At 46.0% G+C, this 16,937-nt stretch overlaps 1 protein-coding gene across 1 annotated transcript in view; it reads left to right on the top strand.

Annotated features, from left to right (window-relative positions):
• Positions 1-1,440: 1,440 nt before the first annotated feature.
• The window catches only part of CA6 (carbonic anhydrase 6), a 95,454-nt gene continuing 79,957 nt past the window's right edge, over positions 1,441-16,937 (top strand). Inside the window, exon 1 of the mRNA XM_078642308.1 lies at positions 1,441-1,857. Coding sequence (XP_078498434.1) covers positions 1,752-1,857 — 106 coding nt within the window. The 5' untranslated portion in view covers positions 1,441-1,751. The remainder of the gene's footprint in view (positions 1,858-16,937) is intronic.

The following is a 16,937-nucleotide window of genomic DNA, read 5'->3' as shown; positions in this document are numbered from 1 at the left end:
TTGAGGACGCAGCTGAAATGGTATGCTCCGGCCAGAAGCCTAAATTCTGCCCATGCAAAACTTTTGGAGACACCTTAAGAAGGCCCTCTGGGGTGGCAGAAGTTTTCTGTTTGGGACAGTTAAGATCTGGAACCAGCTTCCTATCTCCATAAAGAGCAGCTCATTACTTTTGTCCTTCAGAAAGCCATTTAAAAACCTGGCTCTTTAACAACTGATTCTTCCTGGATATCCCGCCAGTACCGTTCAAATCTACAGTTTGTAGTGCCAAAACGCCCCTGGGCATTCGCCGCGCTCTACAAATATATCAATCAAATCATATCTAAAATCATCTATGCTGCCTAGCAACTGATGTATTTCTAGCTGGCTGTAATAATCTGTATTTACAACAACGAACGTTTCAGAGCTGGTCATTGGCCAAGGAACTAGCACTTTTATAGTAACAGGGCCATCTTGAAAAGCACTTTATTAGCTATTAACCTGTTATGGTGATATGTAATTACCTATACAATATTTGTCAGCCCCAATTAATGAATTTTTAAAAAAGTATTAGTATTTTATTCAGCTGTCTGCTATACATCAGTATGTTTGATTGTAAATGCGACTTTTTAATTATTGAAGTATGTTATTAAATGTCAGAAGTGTGTATATTGTGATAAGTATATTGTGCGTCCTATGGCAGGCTGACACAATAATAAATGAAACAAGCATTACAACCACACCTTTTTTTTTATGAACTTCGGCCTCTGGATTAGGCAAGCAGCGGTTCACGTGGCATTTGTTGAAATACTGGAGGAGACAAGTGCTGGTATGAGAGTGACCTGCAGAGGGCAGTCACAGTACGACATTGACTGAGATCACATACAGAGCAGATAGTGGGGGCACAGTCAGACAATGGTGTATCAGTGACTCCCACTGCACGGTATGGACCAGCTGGAGTTATAGAGACACTGTTGTCTCGGTGGCCCCCACTATATAGCAATCAATAACTGGAATCTTGTTCCAGCCAATTCCAGGGCACAACCGTTACCCAAATGGCATCCAGAGAATGACACTTCTCAGAGAGACTCGGTTGACCAATCAGGACGCTGCCCTTTCCTCAGGATGCTGACCTCACACAAAGGAACATTCTGGCCGGAAGATGGTAGAGGAGATGGTCCTGTGAGACTAATGGGGTTAAAGGCAGCCGGTGGGGTCTCTATCATTCGCAGGCCTTGGAAACGGGGTGAAAGGTGGAAGCAGAAGAGGGCCAGATTGATCTTTTTAAGTGGAGGGACGCATGGCCCGCCCCGGGGCATGACGTAGCCTGCGTACACATTGGATTTGGGCCTAGTTGTCTCAAGCTTTCCTGGCTGAGTTTAAAGTGCGGGCCCCATGTGCCTCTCAACAAGGTCGATGATTTAACCACCGCAGGGGCACTCTCTGGGCTGGTCAATAGACTGAGCTCCACAGGCGCGCTCAGTCCAAGGGTCAGTTCGTTGAAGGTCCCCGGGAGTGAGGCAAGAGAGGGCCCCCGGAGGCGGGAGAGGGGGCGCTCTTATCAGATCGATAGGCCGCAAGCCTCTGGGTCTAAGCGTGAAACGGGTCACTCCAGGCCTGCTGCTGGCAGAGGGCGAGAGGCGGGAGAGAAGGCCGGCCGTGGGGCGCAAGAGAGGGGCTTCGTCCTCATTGGCCGGCTCGGAGGGCTGCGAAAGTCTTATTGCCCAGGTAGTTTGTTTTCCCTTGTTATTTGGATTCGGGCTCGGCACAGCATCATGGCGTCAACGAGACACCTGCAACTGGAAGCCCTGTTACTGCTGCTGCACCTCGTACAGCTGGTACCGCCAGGCAGCGGGCATACCGTGGAATGGACCTACCAAGGTAAAGGGAAGGATGGGGGAGGCGTGGGGGTGAGAACTAAACGTTGAAGGAAAGGGAAACATGGGAGAAGGGGAGCAAACTACAGGGACAAGAACGAGAAAGCAAGGAAAAAAGAGAGCTGGTAAAAAGAGGGGTTTAATCGCAAAATGCAGTGCAAAGTAAACATTAAAGAAAGTGAAGGTATTACAAAAAATACGATACACAGATTCTAAGCTTCACAAAGGATCAAAAGAATTGCATTTTTAATTACTTTTTGGATTAGGGCTTTCCCGAAATTCTGCATAACATCTTCTGGAAATGGAGTGCAAGATTTACAAAGGATTCCCGAGGTACTCATATCTTGGTTGGAGGTTCATGCCCGGTAGAAACATATAGAACACCCTAGACTAGTAAAAAACAAAAGCACACTAGCTTCCATCTGGGTATCAGTGATTTCCCGAGTTAGTCAAGAACCGTTATTCCGGAGGTGCTGTGGTATGTCATGTTATATAGTGAGCGGTCGAAGTGAGGGGGGTCGGACGGTAAATCCCGAGAGCTAAAATGCTTCAGCTGAAGTGTAAGCCACAGGGAGTCTTCAGACTCCTGTTCTGTTACACCGAGGGAGGGGGCAGAGAACTTAACAAGTCTTGCCTCGGTGCTGCTGCCTGCTGCCTGAAAGGCTTGTAAACGTGCATACGGTTCGACCTGCTAATGTAAAGGCTGTTCAAAAGATGGTATTGGCCTTAATTGATGGAATCACTTGACACTTCCTGATGATACAGAGTTATTATTTTTAAAAGGTATTGTAAGAGAGCTACTCTATGAGGTGTGTGCTTTTAAAATAGTTAAAAAAATGTGCACTACGTACAGTCTGCAAAAAAATCTATAATTTGGAAACACATTTTATCTTTAACCTTTCTGCGCATTTTGTAGCAGACTATCTTATACTGTGTTTAATGAAAGTGTAAAATAATGACTTACGTGCTAACAGGGCTTTCTGTCACACGGGGACCTCGTAGCGCTAAACCTACACAAGTCACTATTCCCCACTGCACAAATCAGGATTCAATTCTGTGGCTCTCTGGTGGCAGTGCATTGACCAGTAGATGTTTCATAATGTATGATAGCTCTCACTGTTTAACATAATTTGTATTTAATTTTCATTTAAGCTGTGTGTTATTTTTATATTTTTATCTGCAGGGGAAAGACTGAAAAAATAGCAGAATATTTTTGTGTTTTTAGCCACGCCTTTGACCACGCCCTGCACTCACTGACCCCGCCCCTGCAATCAGCATCAGAGTTCCCATGCTTTTTATAATGCTCTTCGACCATTGGTTGTGGCGCTTTGGTGATATGTGGCACCCTGAGTGTGCTGTGGTATGCTATGGTGTGCTATGAAGTGCTCTCTTGTGAGGTGCTGTGGTTTAGCAGTGTGTCCTGTGGTGTTCCATATTCTGCTGTGCGGTGCTGCAGTATGTTATGGCATCCTGTGGAGTTTGTGTTCTGTTTTCGTGTGTGTGCTGTAGAATGTTAAAGTTCGCTGTGCTCTGAGGTGTTTTGGTAAATGTGAGCAGTGGTTTTTGTGCTGTGGTGGGCTGATAAAGCTATGTGTGATCTCTGGTGGTATAGTTGGGGTTCTGTAGTTAAGTTATGTTATGTTAAGGGCATTTCTAAAGCGCGAACGGTTAACCAAGGGTGTCCTGGCACTAGCTGCTTTCCTCTAGGCATTGAGGTGGAGGCACATTTGCAGGTGAAAGAGCCATGTTTTCAGTTGTTTCCTGAATGTTAGGAGATTGGTGGTATTTCTCAAGTGGAAGGGGAGATCGTTCCAGGCCCTTGCAGCACCAGCAATGAAGCTTCTCCCAACCCATGAGACTCTTTTTATGGGCGGTACTGATACCAGCTTTGCCCCCAGGGAGCGAAGTGTTCTTTTGGGCTGGTACCACTGCAGCTGCTGCTTGAGGTAGTCTGGGCCCGGGCCCTGCAGTGCCTTATACACAATGCACAGAGCTTTAAAACGTATCCTTTTCCTGACAGGCATCCAGTGGAATTTTTTGATTTCCTTAGCAATTGGCATACATTTTGGTGTACTGGTGAGCAATCTCGCTGCTGCATTTTGCAACAGTTGGAGCTTGTTCATAATGCGTTCTTGAATGTTCAGATAGAGACTTTTACAGTAATCTAGCCTAGACATGGTAAGTGCTGTGATAACTGTCCGCCTACTGTCTACCGGCACGAAGTGTAGTATTTTCTTAATCATTTTGAGGGTATAGAAGGTGTTTGAAGCTACAGCATTTATCTGGTCACCAAAGTTGAGCTTATCGTCAACTATCACTCCCAGGTGCTTTGCCTTCCTGGTAGGTGTGGGACGAGTGCCCAATGCATCCAGAACTTGGGATATTTCCCGAATAAAATGACCTCAGTCTTGCCTGAATTGAGTTTTAGACAATTTTGAGACATCCACCTCCCAACTGCCTCCATACAGTTGTGGAACCAAATGTCAATTCCTGCTCCCTGTCCAGGACGCAGAGCCACCACAATTTGTGTGTCGTCTGTGTAGGAGGTAAGGTTAAAACTAAAGGAGCCAATTAGGGGCACTAAGAAAGAGACATACATGTTAAAAAGTATCGTTCTGAGGGAGGACCCCTGTGGTACTCCGCAGGGCAGGGAGAAGGGTTTACAACAGAATTCGTCCAGCGCCACAATTTGAGATCTGTCAGTTGGGAAGGACTTCAGCAACTTCCATGCATTACGGACCCCACATGTTGACAAACAGTCTATCAAAAAATCATGATGGACCGTGTCAAAGGCCGCTGACAGAACTTGCATAATCAGGGCAGCCTTGCCGCCCCTATCCAGAACTTCTCTAATCTCTTCGGTGGATTTAATGAGGGCAGACTCTGTGCTATGTCCCTCTCTGAACCCATAATGAGTAGGATCCAGGACATGGGTTTCGGCTTAGACATCACTAAGTTGTGGTTTCATTGATTTCTCGACCAGTTTAGCTGGTTACAGGAGGTGAGAGATTAGACGGAAGTTATTGGGATCTTTAGGATCGAGGTCGAGCTTTTTCAGTAGAGGCAGTTTTGAGGCGACATTCCAAAGTTTTTGGCACTCCCCTACTTCAAACATTGTATTAAACAGGGAGGTGAGTAAAAGGGCAAGGGGTCATGGAGCGAAGTGTTGAGCTCCATTGACAGTCACCTGCATTGTCTGTACTGAAACCGAAGTGGATAATCATTTCTGGATTGAGGTGCATTGGTTGAGCTATTTTTTGTCGCATTACTAGAAAGGGGGGGGATTGCTGCAAATCACGTTCAAGGTGTATTGGATCTGTAGTCCGGGCTACAGAATACACTGTATTTGTAAGGCACAGATGAATATCTAATAGTGATTTACCAGTGCCTCGACCGACTCCGATGTAGTGAAGTAACCCTTTCCTAACCAAACATACCTTACAGCTCCCCTCACCTCACTACGGACTTCATTTCTGCTGCCTGCGTCTAATCCCCTTTTCCTCATTCTTTGTCTGACCCCGCCCTCTCTGTTCTGAGACCTCAATTCAGCCACTTCCCTAATCCGTGAACCACAACTTTCCTCCCTCCCGCTTCGTTCTGTTTCACAAATATTTTCCGCTCCAATTTTCCCACCCTATTTTGTGCCACGAGCCCTTCCCTTGTCATTCTATGCGTGGAGTCCCCACTCCTGTGCCAGCAGTCTAGTCTCTCCCATTGCCCTGTTCTGCAATCCACCCATAATATCACACGAGGGAGAGAAGGAAGTGCGTTATGGGGCTCACGCCTGTCCTTACTAGCTCAAACAAACACAAAAATTGGCGTGATACCCTCAGTAAACTGCTATCTGCTTAATCCACAGGTAGGCAGGTCATTGACAGGGACCCAACAGGTTCTCTGTGTGCTGCTATTTGTTCTTTACCTATATTCAAGGCAATTCCAAGAATTGGACGGGAATGGCTCACTCAGGTAATGTTACATGCTTCATCATTTGCCACCTCGTCTCACCCTGGTGAGATATTACTACCAGGGCGGACTCAACCTCAGAATGGGGCTTTTCTGAGGGAGTTCTTAGAAATCTCTATTCTTTAAGGACAGTGATTTCGGTCCAGTTCATAAATTTAAAAAACCTTAGGATAAACCACTAAAGTATCCTTTAATTTGGAGGTATCCCTGGTTAGTTAAAAAGATTACCAAAGGGTAAATACAGGAGGCATACTAAGGTATAATGGTCTGTATGCGTCACTGTACAGTATTTAAGCCAACATGTTTCTGCCTCTATTCAGCCGAGAGTCTAAGGCATTCATCAGACCCGTGTCTATGCCCCCTACACTGCAAATAGTAAGTGCTAGGTAAGCTTAGATGTAAAGAGAGGACCTACTCTCAACGGGTGTCATAGTAAGTGATGACCTAGGATAAACACAAAAGCAGCAAAAAATGTTGTTCATGTAATAGATCAACAAAGAGTCAAAGTTGACTTAACTTAGCACAGTAAATGACCAAAAAGTCAGTCGCTTTAAAGAATAACAATATAAAATATGTATCACTAAATGACAAAAAATCACAGACCTGTGCTTGGGTGAGTAGACTATATGTAAGCTGAGGTGAAATATACAATCAGCCGAGTGTGTTTCATGTGATAATACAGTGATCAAATGAAGAAAGCAGGCACTCTTAAATACCTAAAGCTATTTAGCTATATGCCTCATGGTCTGTTCGGGGTGGGTCTCATCTGTAGTCACACTCTTGCGTCACCAATAAATATGTAAATCAGAGATTAGAGAGATACCATCTCTATAGAAAGTACTTGAAAATGGTTACCAGTCATATAGCCCTGATATGGTTAGTACAGGAATGGTAGGCAAAGTATTCAGGCAACACATGTTGTTCTAGTTATATAGGAAAGAACAAGCAGTTAGATAAAATTAGAGACCCATAAATTAACACCCATGTCCTCTATTGTAATAGGAGCGATTTCCAGACGGTGGTCTGTATGTGAGGTCTCTATGAAGACAGGGATGTTTATCTGCCCATAAAAAGTGATATATCTCATCCTGAAGTGATCAAATGGAGCCCGGAGGTGGGTCCAGTGGTAGTACTTGGAAGAGGTATAAAATCTTAGATAAGATTGCCACCTTGACAGCGGCCATCCTCCAGCCAGGAGAGAGAGTGTTGTCACCAGTGACCCAAATCAGAGCTTGTCTGCTTGGTCAATACGTGTTAATTTAGAGTCCGTTTTGGATGTCGTGGGAGCTAGCTGGAGTCCTAGATATTTAATGGATGACGTAGCCCACTGAGAGAGAAGTTTTGCTGGAGAGTAGTCAATTACACTTGTGACATAGTTAAATTCAGCGCTTGTAATTTGTGGATATTTATTTTAAACCCTGCGACTTTGCCAAAGGTGGTGAGTTCGTTGAGAAAGGCCGGCAAGGACGAAACCCGGTCTTCGAGCGTCGCTAGGACATCATCTGCGTACAGACTAATCATGTGGTAGTCACCGCCAAACTTGATGTTTTTAATTATGGGGTGGGATCGAATTCTTTGGGCCATCGGCTCCATATATAGGGCAAAGAGCAGCGGCGATAGCAGGCAGCCCTGTCTAGTGCCTCTATTCATAGTGAATGGGGAGGAGGAATGCCCTTTTACCCGAATAACTGGAGTAGGGGCCATCGTATATGCTAGCTATCCACTTCCTAAGTCTGTCCCCCATGACGTAGTGTACTAAGGTGACCATGAGGTAAGGCCAGTGAACCCTGTCGAACGCTTTTTTCACGTCGACCGATAGCATCATACGTTCTTGGCTGTATCTCTGGGCCTTATCGATGAGGTGGAGGACCCTGCGGGTGTTATCCCCACATTGGCATTGTGGAACGATCCGAGCTTGGTCTGGGTCGATAAGACCTGGAAGTTGGGGATTAAGGCGAGCCACTAGAATACCAGAAAATATTTTAAAATCTATATTTAGAAGGGAGATTGGCCTGTACGAAGAGCAATGGGTCCTGTCCTTGCCTGGTTAGGGTATCACAGCAATAGAGGACATTTTCATAGAAGAGGGAGGGCAGTCGAGGACCCGAGGGCATTGAAGAGGCGGGTAAGAAGGGGAACCAGCATCGGCATAAAGTTTAATAAAAAATGGCTGGAAAGCCATGTGCTCCAGGAGACGGAGATGGCTTTAGTCGGGCAATACATGCAATGACTTCCTCAGTCTCGATGAGGCTGTCAAGGGCTTCCATTTGCTGCGCGGTGAGGGAAGAGGTTTGTGCTGCCTGGAGGTATGACGAGATGTCCTCCGACCAGAGTCTCTGTGCCGTGTAAAGTGTTTGATCATAGTTACAAAACGCTTCGGCTATGTGGGAATCTTCGGTCTGCGCCTGATTCCAAGAGTCTAGGAGTTCCTGGACCCACTGTTCTTGCCGCTGGATCCTCAGCCTGTTGGCGAGGAGGTGGCCTGCACAGTCACCCCAACATAAAATTGGTGTTTTAAGCAGAGAGCTGCGTATTCTGCCCTATTCCAGCTAGTTGGGTTCTAGCTGCTTCCAACTGCCTCCACACCTGGGGGGCTCCGTGCGTATATGTATGCTCTCGAGTTCCTCAGCTTGTTTAGAAATGGTATCCTTTTGTCTCTACGTTCCGTGTTTTCAGCCGTGGAGATGGCAATCAATTCACCCCTGACTACGGCCTTCAATGCAGCCCACAGAATAGAGACATCTATGTCTTGGGTGTCGTTAGTGTCTAGATAATCTCTGATAGATCTGGTGATTTGGTCTTCGTTCCTGGGACGGGGCAGGAGGCTGTCTCGCATGCGCCAAGTTTTGGGGAATGGACAATGCCTGGGAATGCCTAAATGGATCACAACCGCTGCGTGGTCTGACCAGGATCGAGGTTCAATAGGGACCTCATGTATCCAGGGTATCAGGTCACGACTACCCAAAAAACTGTCTAGCCTAGCATATGTTTACCTAGCGTATGAATAGAATGTGTAGTCTCAGGACTGCGGGTGTGTGGTCAGTAAGCCCCCTGTTGCTAAGTTAAGACAGACCCTCTTTAAAGAGTGCGCCCGTGTGCCCCTGTCTTTGAGCAGGTAGGTCCATGACATTGTCAAAGACAAGGTTTAAGTCTCCCCCCATTAACACTAGGCGGTCAGAGGAACCCAAAATCTTCGACACAGTTTGTTTCAAAAGGGCCTCTTGCCCTTCATTGGGTGAGTATATAGAGACTAGTGTAATGGTGTCCGCACCCACTTGTAGGGAATACGCCAAGAGCCTGCATCGTATTTCAGCCATTTTGGCTATCATCCTGCCTTTGAAGTGTCGGTAGATTAGAATAGCTACCCCCGCTGATTTATTCGGAAGGGAGGAAAATAGTTGGTGTGGAAAACGGTTGGAACTGAACCTGTGTTCATCCCGGGAAAGGAGATGGGTCTCTTGTAAGAGGCATATATGTCCCCCTGAGTGTTCTAGATAAGACAGAATAGAGCTCCTCTTCAGGGGGTGATTAAGGCCTTTGACATTTAAAGTGAGAGTTTTTAGTCGGTCTGACTTTGGGTACTCTAGGGGATTGCTACGCCCAGGGTTTTTATGTGTAGGCTGAGGGCTATGAGTGAATTGTTAACAAGGCCGACTGTGCCAGAGAGTTCATACACCATGGGCTCACAGCAACAGTTACTAGGTCGGTCCACCCAAGAAAATTCAAAATAAACCAAAAACGCAAAAGACAATAACAACAAAAACTGGATCAAAAATAATAACGGTCCATTTCCTGTGTGTCCATGGAGTTACTAATGGGTCGTAGGAGCGGCTAAGAATACAAACCAGGATGGGAAGGTCTGAGGGAAATTTAAAGACCAACCCGGACTATGTCCCCCAATCTACATATACAAAACAATAAAGTCCGAGGGTCTAGGAACGCCACCTGCAACTATAGTAGCATGTGTGCTAACAGTGCACCAGAAACGTAAACTACAAAGGAAGTTCTAACTTAAAGAACGGAATCCCATCACTCACTGAAGTGACATGTTTCAACATCTGGGATCTCTTCCCGACTGTAACTCCTAGAACAGCCGAGGCTACAACCCCCTCACTGCGAGGGGGGAGGTCTGGGATGTTTTTGATGTTATCCCTAACTATGGGCTACTAAAACCCCAGATGAAGAGCTGTTAGTATTGTATGTAAGTGATGAGCGCAGTGCAAACTAATGTGGAATGTTTAAAGTGAGCTAAAACTAATTATCAAGAGAAAAAATACTTTTAATGGTTGTCTCTTGATGTTAGGATTAAAAACTGTGCAAAATGCAGTTTTAACATAATAACTGCGGGACCAAATCTTCTGTGTGTGCTTGAAGATCCAGGTTCTGATCCCTGAGGCATAAGATGATCTCTTGTTGGAGTTGCTCCAGCTCCTCATCCCTGCTCTTTTCATGGTCTTCAGGCATGGAGACCTTCTCGCCCAGCCCATTCAGGTCTCGCCTTGTCTCTCTCAACTCCTGTATTATTTCTTTCTTGAAGGAATGAGGATCCTCTCATAGGGAGGCAAACAGCGACTCCAGGTAGGGGTGGGTGATCAACTCATCCATGGCTCCGTGGTCGGGGGCCCCTCCAGCGTTCGTGCAGGCACGTCTCCCCCGTATCCTACGGCTGGTTTTAACAACATGTGTTTGAGGTTGCAGTCTTTTTTCACTCCTGCTGCAGCCATTTAAGGGCAAAGGGAAGACCGTGAGCCAGCCACAGGTTCAGATCGGAGGGTTACCTCGTGGCTCAGCAAACCCCGAGGGCAGAACAACCTCTAAAAGCAATTTTCTTGGGGCACTCCGGCCAGGTGTTTACCGTTGCTGGGATGCACCAGTAAAGAAGTGCCGGCCAGATCACCGATGTAGAGGCCTGTACCCAGGCAGTGATTTCAGGGGACCCCTGCAACCTCTAACAGGGCTATTAGGAGCTGCCAGGCACGTCGTGGCTAGGTCGCAGTTATCTGCAGTTAAGTGAGCTGCAGGGCCCACATCGGTGTGGAAAAGTAAATTTTGCCATGTTCTGTGTCCCTACGCGTCCTCCATCATATGTTATCTGTGCATGATTAATATGCATATGTATTCCCCATGTTTGATTAAAGACGCAATCACAGTTGTGTCCATCTCTAGTATGTCAGTTTCCAGTTCTCGTGAATACTACGAATATCAGGCCTATGTAAAGCTACGTTGCCACGTTTCTCAGTGTGCACGTTATTCCATTGTAAAATCTCCGTTTCTAGGCCTCAAAAGGGCCTGGACACCAGATTCAGTTCCTGTCCCCTGAAGCCTCGCTGAGGAGCGATACAGCCCCCGCCTGTATCCTCGACCCTTCACTTACTTCCTGCCTCGCAGTGCCCGGTTCAGCCTGGCTCTGCCTCTGCCTCTGAGTCTGCCAAGAGTATGTTATGATTCGAGTTATCAGTACAGCCCTCCTTCTCTGCATTCCTAAAGCTACTGAATCGCATCAATAGTTTCCGTCATTTTCTAGCCTCTACGTCTCCATGTAAGAGAAATACTGCATTTAATGATCATTTAATATTCTTCATCACGCACTACATGTAGAATAATGCATGCTCCAGTCTTAGAGTCTGTTCGCCTTTACCCCGATAACATTTGGATTCTATCAACATGTTCTCTAAACATCAGATACTAGATACTGCTTAGGTACATGTCGCCCTGACTCTCCAGACTTCAGTCTCTGCTCCTAGCACAGAGTTCATAGCCCCCAGCTTCTCCTAGTAACACGTCATTGCCAGTTTGCGCGCACCATCAGGTTAGAGGTCCCGGCTCCTTAGGTAGCCCCCTCCATGGTTTCCACCCCATTCATGACATATTCTGTTACGTTTGCATCACATGTCTATGTATACGCCCTGTTACACCTCTTTTCACCCTTATCTTTCGCGACTGCTACGCGTCACGCCTATTGCTCCACCCACTGCTACGCCTATTGCGATGTAATGCTATGTGTTTGCGTTATGTATATATGCTCATGTACTGTTATTAAAAAGTTATTCCTTCCGCCGATTCCGATCCTGACCCCGGCAGCGCTGCCAGGGCTTGCCATCCTATTCCTGTGCAGGTTGTCCTGTCCCTGTCTTTATGCTGTATTAAACCTGCAAAACTCCTACTACCTCGAATCTTGACTCTTATTTATTGAGCTATCTGTTATTCATTTATGCATTCAAAAAGAGAGGTATTATTTATTTATTTACCACATAATGGCGCCCGAACAGGGACTTGCCCTTTCCCCACGCGTCGGTGAAGCCACGCCGACCCCCTGACCCTCTGCAGTCGTGACGGAACTCTTCTGCGCACCGGCAGATATTTCTGCTTCAAGTATCCCTCAGGCCCACGGAGGAGACAGAGGAGGCGGTCCAGCATCCAGACGAGACGGTGGAGGAACGCGGCGAGTCCCGACCAGAGCCCAAGCCGAGAGTCCAAGGTCCGAGGTATCCGGAGGCCCACCCGTAACAGAAGTCCGAAGTTCGTCCGTCCGGCGTCCAAGCAGTCCCGTCCAGTCTGAGGCCTTCCGTTCTTACTGCCCGGTGAGTACCATTACTGGGGTAGTATCTAGACAGGGTCAATTTAATTGACTCTGGTCCGTGGGTTGGTGGTACACAAGCCCACAAACGAAGTGTCCACTCCGGTGGATACGGGTCCTGACGTGTCTCTGTATGAGACCGGTAAGTTTCGTACTGTTTCAGCAGTGCATCTAGTTTCTGTTCTAGTCAGTTCTGTTCTCGAGAAAATTCATGTATTCTGTTTTCCGTATTCCAGGTAGTATTCTGTTCGAACTGTTATTCTGAATGTTCTTCATGTATCTTGATGTCGTGGTATGAGTGTGAAGTAGTTATCGTGTTTATTGTGTATCGTATTGTGTCCAGATTATAGTTCAGTCATGCCGCTCTTTTCAAAACTGCGTCAGTTGAGAACTAAAAAAGGTCTGCTAGAAGCAGCAGTTCCTGTCCCGCCTAGGGACAGTCCAGGTCATTTTATGTATCAGAAGCATGGCATAAGCGCCATATTGTATCTAGATTTATGGGTCGAGTATACCAAACAGTTAGAGGAAAAGTATAGATGGCCTGTGTCAGGCACATGGGATGCCGAGTGCATCATGAGAGTAGAAGAAGCATTATGGAAAAAGAAAGCCAGACAGTCACAGAAAGATGCCATCGAGTTATGGCGCAAAGAATCTCATAAAAGAACCGAAAAAGAAATCAGAAAGTCAGAATTAAGTAGAGAATCCTTGGAACGAGCCCAAGAAAGGGAATTAATCGAGATTGGTGAACGAGTTAAAACCGAACAGTCAGACAGACAGAGGCATGCTCTTATTAAGGGTATGTATCCTCTTCTTGCCGAGGGCCTGCCAAAAGCGACCCCGGAGGCATCCAGTAACTTTCCGCCACCATTAGTTCCGACCAAGCTACGTCACAAACAGACCGCAGCTGATATTTTCATTTCGTCCTATTTGGACGACACAGTCCCAGAATATGCAAATCCTGTTCGCGCTCCGCCAGTCCCTGTAAATCAGGCACTCCCCGTTTCTCCAGACACCGGGGTACCCCTTGCAGTACCTGCTACGGTCCCCCAGGTCCAGCCCGCCACACAAGTTCAGTCCGCATTTCAATTTCCCGCCACTCTAGTACGAAGAGTATCAGTTGACGACTCTAGTTTAGGGGCCGCAGGAGGAGGCCCTCCTCAGACCCCGCCGCCACACAAGCGTTTAACGTTAGTCGAATTACATGCACAAGCGTCACAGCGTACGCCCAGATATCAGTCTGTAGCAGAGATAAGAAAAGCCCTTAATGAATGCGGCTATGATCCAGTCCCAGGCGAGGATAATATGGTTTTATATTCATTACGTGTAAGAAAGGTGGCCGAGTATCTAGTCACCCTACCGAATATGAAAGAAGATCTAGACAGAATATATCGTTTCATCCGTACAGGGGATGATCCAGAAAGCATTGGCGAAGTCATGTCTCAAAGGAAAGCCGAGATCCAGCTCATGATACTAAAGTTTTTGATTAATTGTTTAATAAGAGAACAAGATTACCCGTCCAAAGATCAAGCCGAAATGAGAACCCTGACAAAGTGGAGTGATAATATAGCCGAGGGTAAGCACAGGACCATCAGTGCTATGGAAAGTATGTACAAGAAAATCCGTAAAGAAATAATAAAGTTACACGAACAGCGTAAAGCAGCACAAGTAAGCGAGAAAGAAAGTAACTCTGATACTGAAGAGGTAGACGACGAGGATCCCGCCAGAATAGCGTATGTAGGAAAATCTAGATTTCCAGATCGCCATTTACGCCTAGAACACAAGTCAACTTTCCATCATCCAGCACCAGAACAAGGTTCTCTAGAACAAGTGTTTCAAGCTACCGATCACATTCTGAAATCACGAATCGGTTACGGTGAGTTAAGTACTATGCATGAACAAGAACTAGCCCGATCAGCAGTCCGATGGACTACTGATTCTACCACTTTTCCAGACGAAATAGTGGCACAAATGTTTCTGAAAATGCCCCCAGCCGAGCAACGACTGGCGGGTATGTATATGATTCAGCACCTCATTACATTGTATGAGGGTCAGCACTCTGATCCAGGCCCGTTACATGATATCCTGAACGAGTTACTCCAGTATAGATGGAAAGGTTTAGGTACCGATTTAATTAGTGTCATTCTAGAACAGCGTCACAAATATAGAACGTTTTTGAACCCGCATTTTGTTCATGTCTCACCCCCAGAAAGTAAACCATTTTACATAGAGAGACAGAATCCGTTACGAGAAGTCCACCCAGTTAGAGGAATGGGTGGCGAACTAGAACGAGTGTTTGTTTACACCCCGATCACAAAGATGGAACTCTTAGAGATGAAAAAATTAATCCCCTGTCATGATAAAGATCCAGCAGGGTTCCATCGAGAATTAAAAGACATGCTCCGTATGGGAGAATACACGTATCCAGATATAATTAAAATGTTAAAGGTTCTGCTGCCCGCAGGGGTGTATGAAAAACTCAAGGAAAAAGAATGGGAGGTGGGAGAGAAAAAGATCGATTGGGCAGTTCTAGAAGCTGAAGATAAGGCACGAGTACCAGGTACCGGTCTTGGAGCGAAATGTAAAGAATTACCTGAATTATTGATTCAAGTTTTACCCAGATTGTTAACAACGAAAAAGGAAGACTGGGATGCAATCTCAGCCTGTAAACAGAAACAAGACGAAGACATTAGTGATTTTTATTCTAGATTTGAGAAATGTTTTAGCATCAACAGTGGCCTCAAGACAAGTAGTGAGTCATACCCTCACCTTTTTGTTACTAAATTAGTCGAGAATTCAAGTCCACAAATTAAGAATCGAGTTTTGAAAGTCGAAAGTACCTGGCAAGCTAATACCCCGTCCCAGATGTTACAGATGCTCCAATATCACCAGAATAGAATCAGGGAAGAGCAAGAACACGAGAGAAAACGTATGAAAGACACGAAAATGAAAGTACTAGTTGCACAATCTGTTCCTCAAGACAGTCAGAAGAGGGGTCCGAATCAAGCCAGTCATCCTGCAGCTCCCGTTAAAGGGAACTGCAATTATTGTAAACAGCCAGGTCATTTTATAAACGAGTGTGCAGTTCTGAAACACAACATAGCTACTGGTAAGACTAAAGAAAGACCACGTCCGCCTAGACAAGAACAAGTTTCACAGACTCCTCAGCCACAGAATGCACCACAGACAGTTACAGCACCGCAGCCCATCGCTGCAACACAGCACGTTACACAGCAGATGTACCAGTATGCACAGTCTGAGTATCCAGAGTATCAGCCATATTCATGAAACAGCCTAGAGAGGGAGGTAGGCTTGCCTCTCATCGAGATACCTGTAGATCAAGAAGGTCCCTATGTTCACAGTCAAGTATTAGGGAAAGACAGAAAGTTTTTGATTGATACAGGGGCAAGTAGGACCACAATTAGCCACGCCGAAGTTCCAGGGGCTCCGCTCTCAGGCTCAAGAAATGTTTCCCTTGGATTTTCAGGAAAACCCATTGTAAATGAAATATCAAAGCCAGTTACTCTAGAAGTAGGTCCATTGTCCCGTACTACTGATCTGTTACTTACTAAGTCATGTCCAGAGAATCTATTAGGTATTAAAACACTGAAAGAGTTAGGTGCAGTTATATGCTGTTCCCCAGAGGGAATACGATTGTTCCTGCGTGACTTTAAGGGTCACTATGTATTACGAGATTTTGATCCCAGATTGTCCAATGTTCCGCAGCATCTATGGGCGCAAGGTCCAACTGATGTTGGTTATATGCAAATCACACCCCATCGTGTGACTCTCAAGCCAGGTGTAGTGTTACCACGAATCAGACAGTATAGATTGCCACCGGAGGCTGTAGCAGCCTTATCCAAAATTATTAACGAGCTCATCGCTCAAGGAGTGGTTGTAGAAACTGACTCCAATGTATGCAATTCTCCGATCATTCCAGTCATGAAACGTACTGATCCAAATGCACCCCCAGTATATCGATTAGTGATTGACCTACAAGAGCTTAATAAATGTATTATTCCCCAGTACCCAGTTGTCCCAGATATCTCTTCCCTATTGACAGCCATTGATTCAGAAGCCTCATTTTTTACAGTCATAGACCTCAAGAATGCATTTTTTAGTGTCCCCATTCATCCAGACAGCCAGTTCCTTTTCGGATTTTGTTTAAATGGAAGGAGCTATATGTTCACACGAGCTCCTCAAGGTTTCACAGAAAGTCCTAGTATTTACAGTCAAGCACTTAAGAGACAACTAGACAACATTCACATGCCAACTGACACTGCCCTGCTCCAGTATGTCGATGATCTACTGGTCACAGCCCGTTCTGAACGTGCTTGCGAGCGAGCATCCCTCACAGTTCTGTATTTCCTAGCCGAGATGGGGCACAAGGTGTCCCCTTCGAAGCTTCAATTCTGTGTCCAGCAAGTGGTCTACTTAGGACACTTACTGTCCAAGAGGGGTAGGCAGTTGACACCTGACCGTATCCAGTTAATAGCGAGTCTTCCTCAGCCCAAGACCCAGAAGGAGGTACGTGCTTTTATCGGCCT

The sequence above is a fragment of the Lissotriton helveticus genome, chromosome 5_1 (assembly GCF_964261635.1).
Source record: "Lissotriton helveticus chromosome 5_1, aLisHel1.1, whole genome shotgun sequence".
Classification (NCBI taxonomy): Eukaryota; Metazoa; Chordata; class Amphibia; order Caudata; family Salamandridae; genus Lissotriton; species Lissotriton helveticus.
The sequence above is the reverse complement of the archived record's forward strand: the minus strand, read 5'-3'. Positions and strand labels throughout refer to the sequence as shown.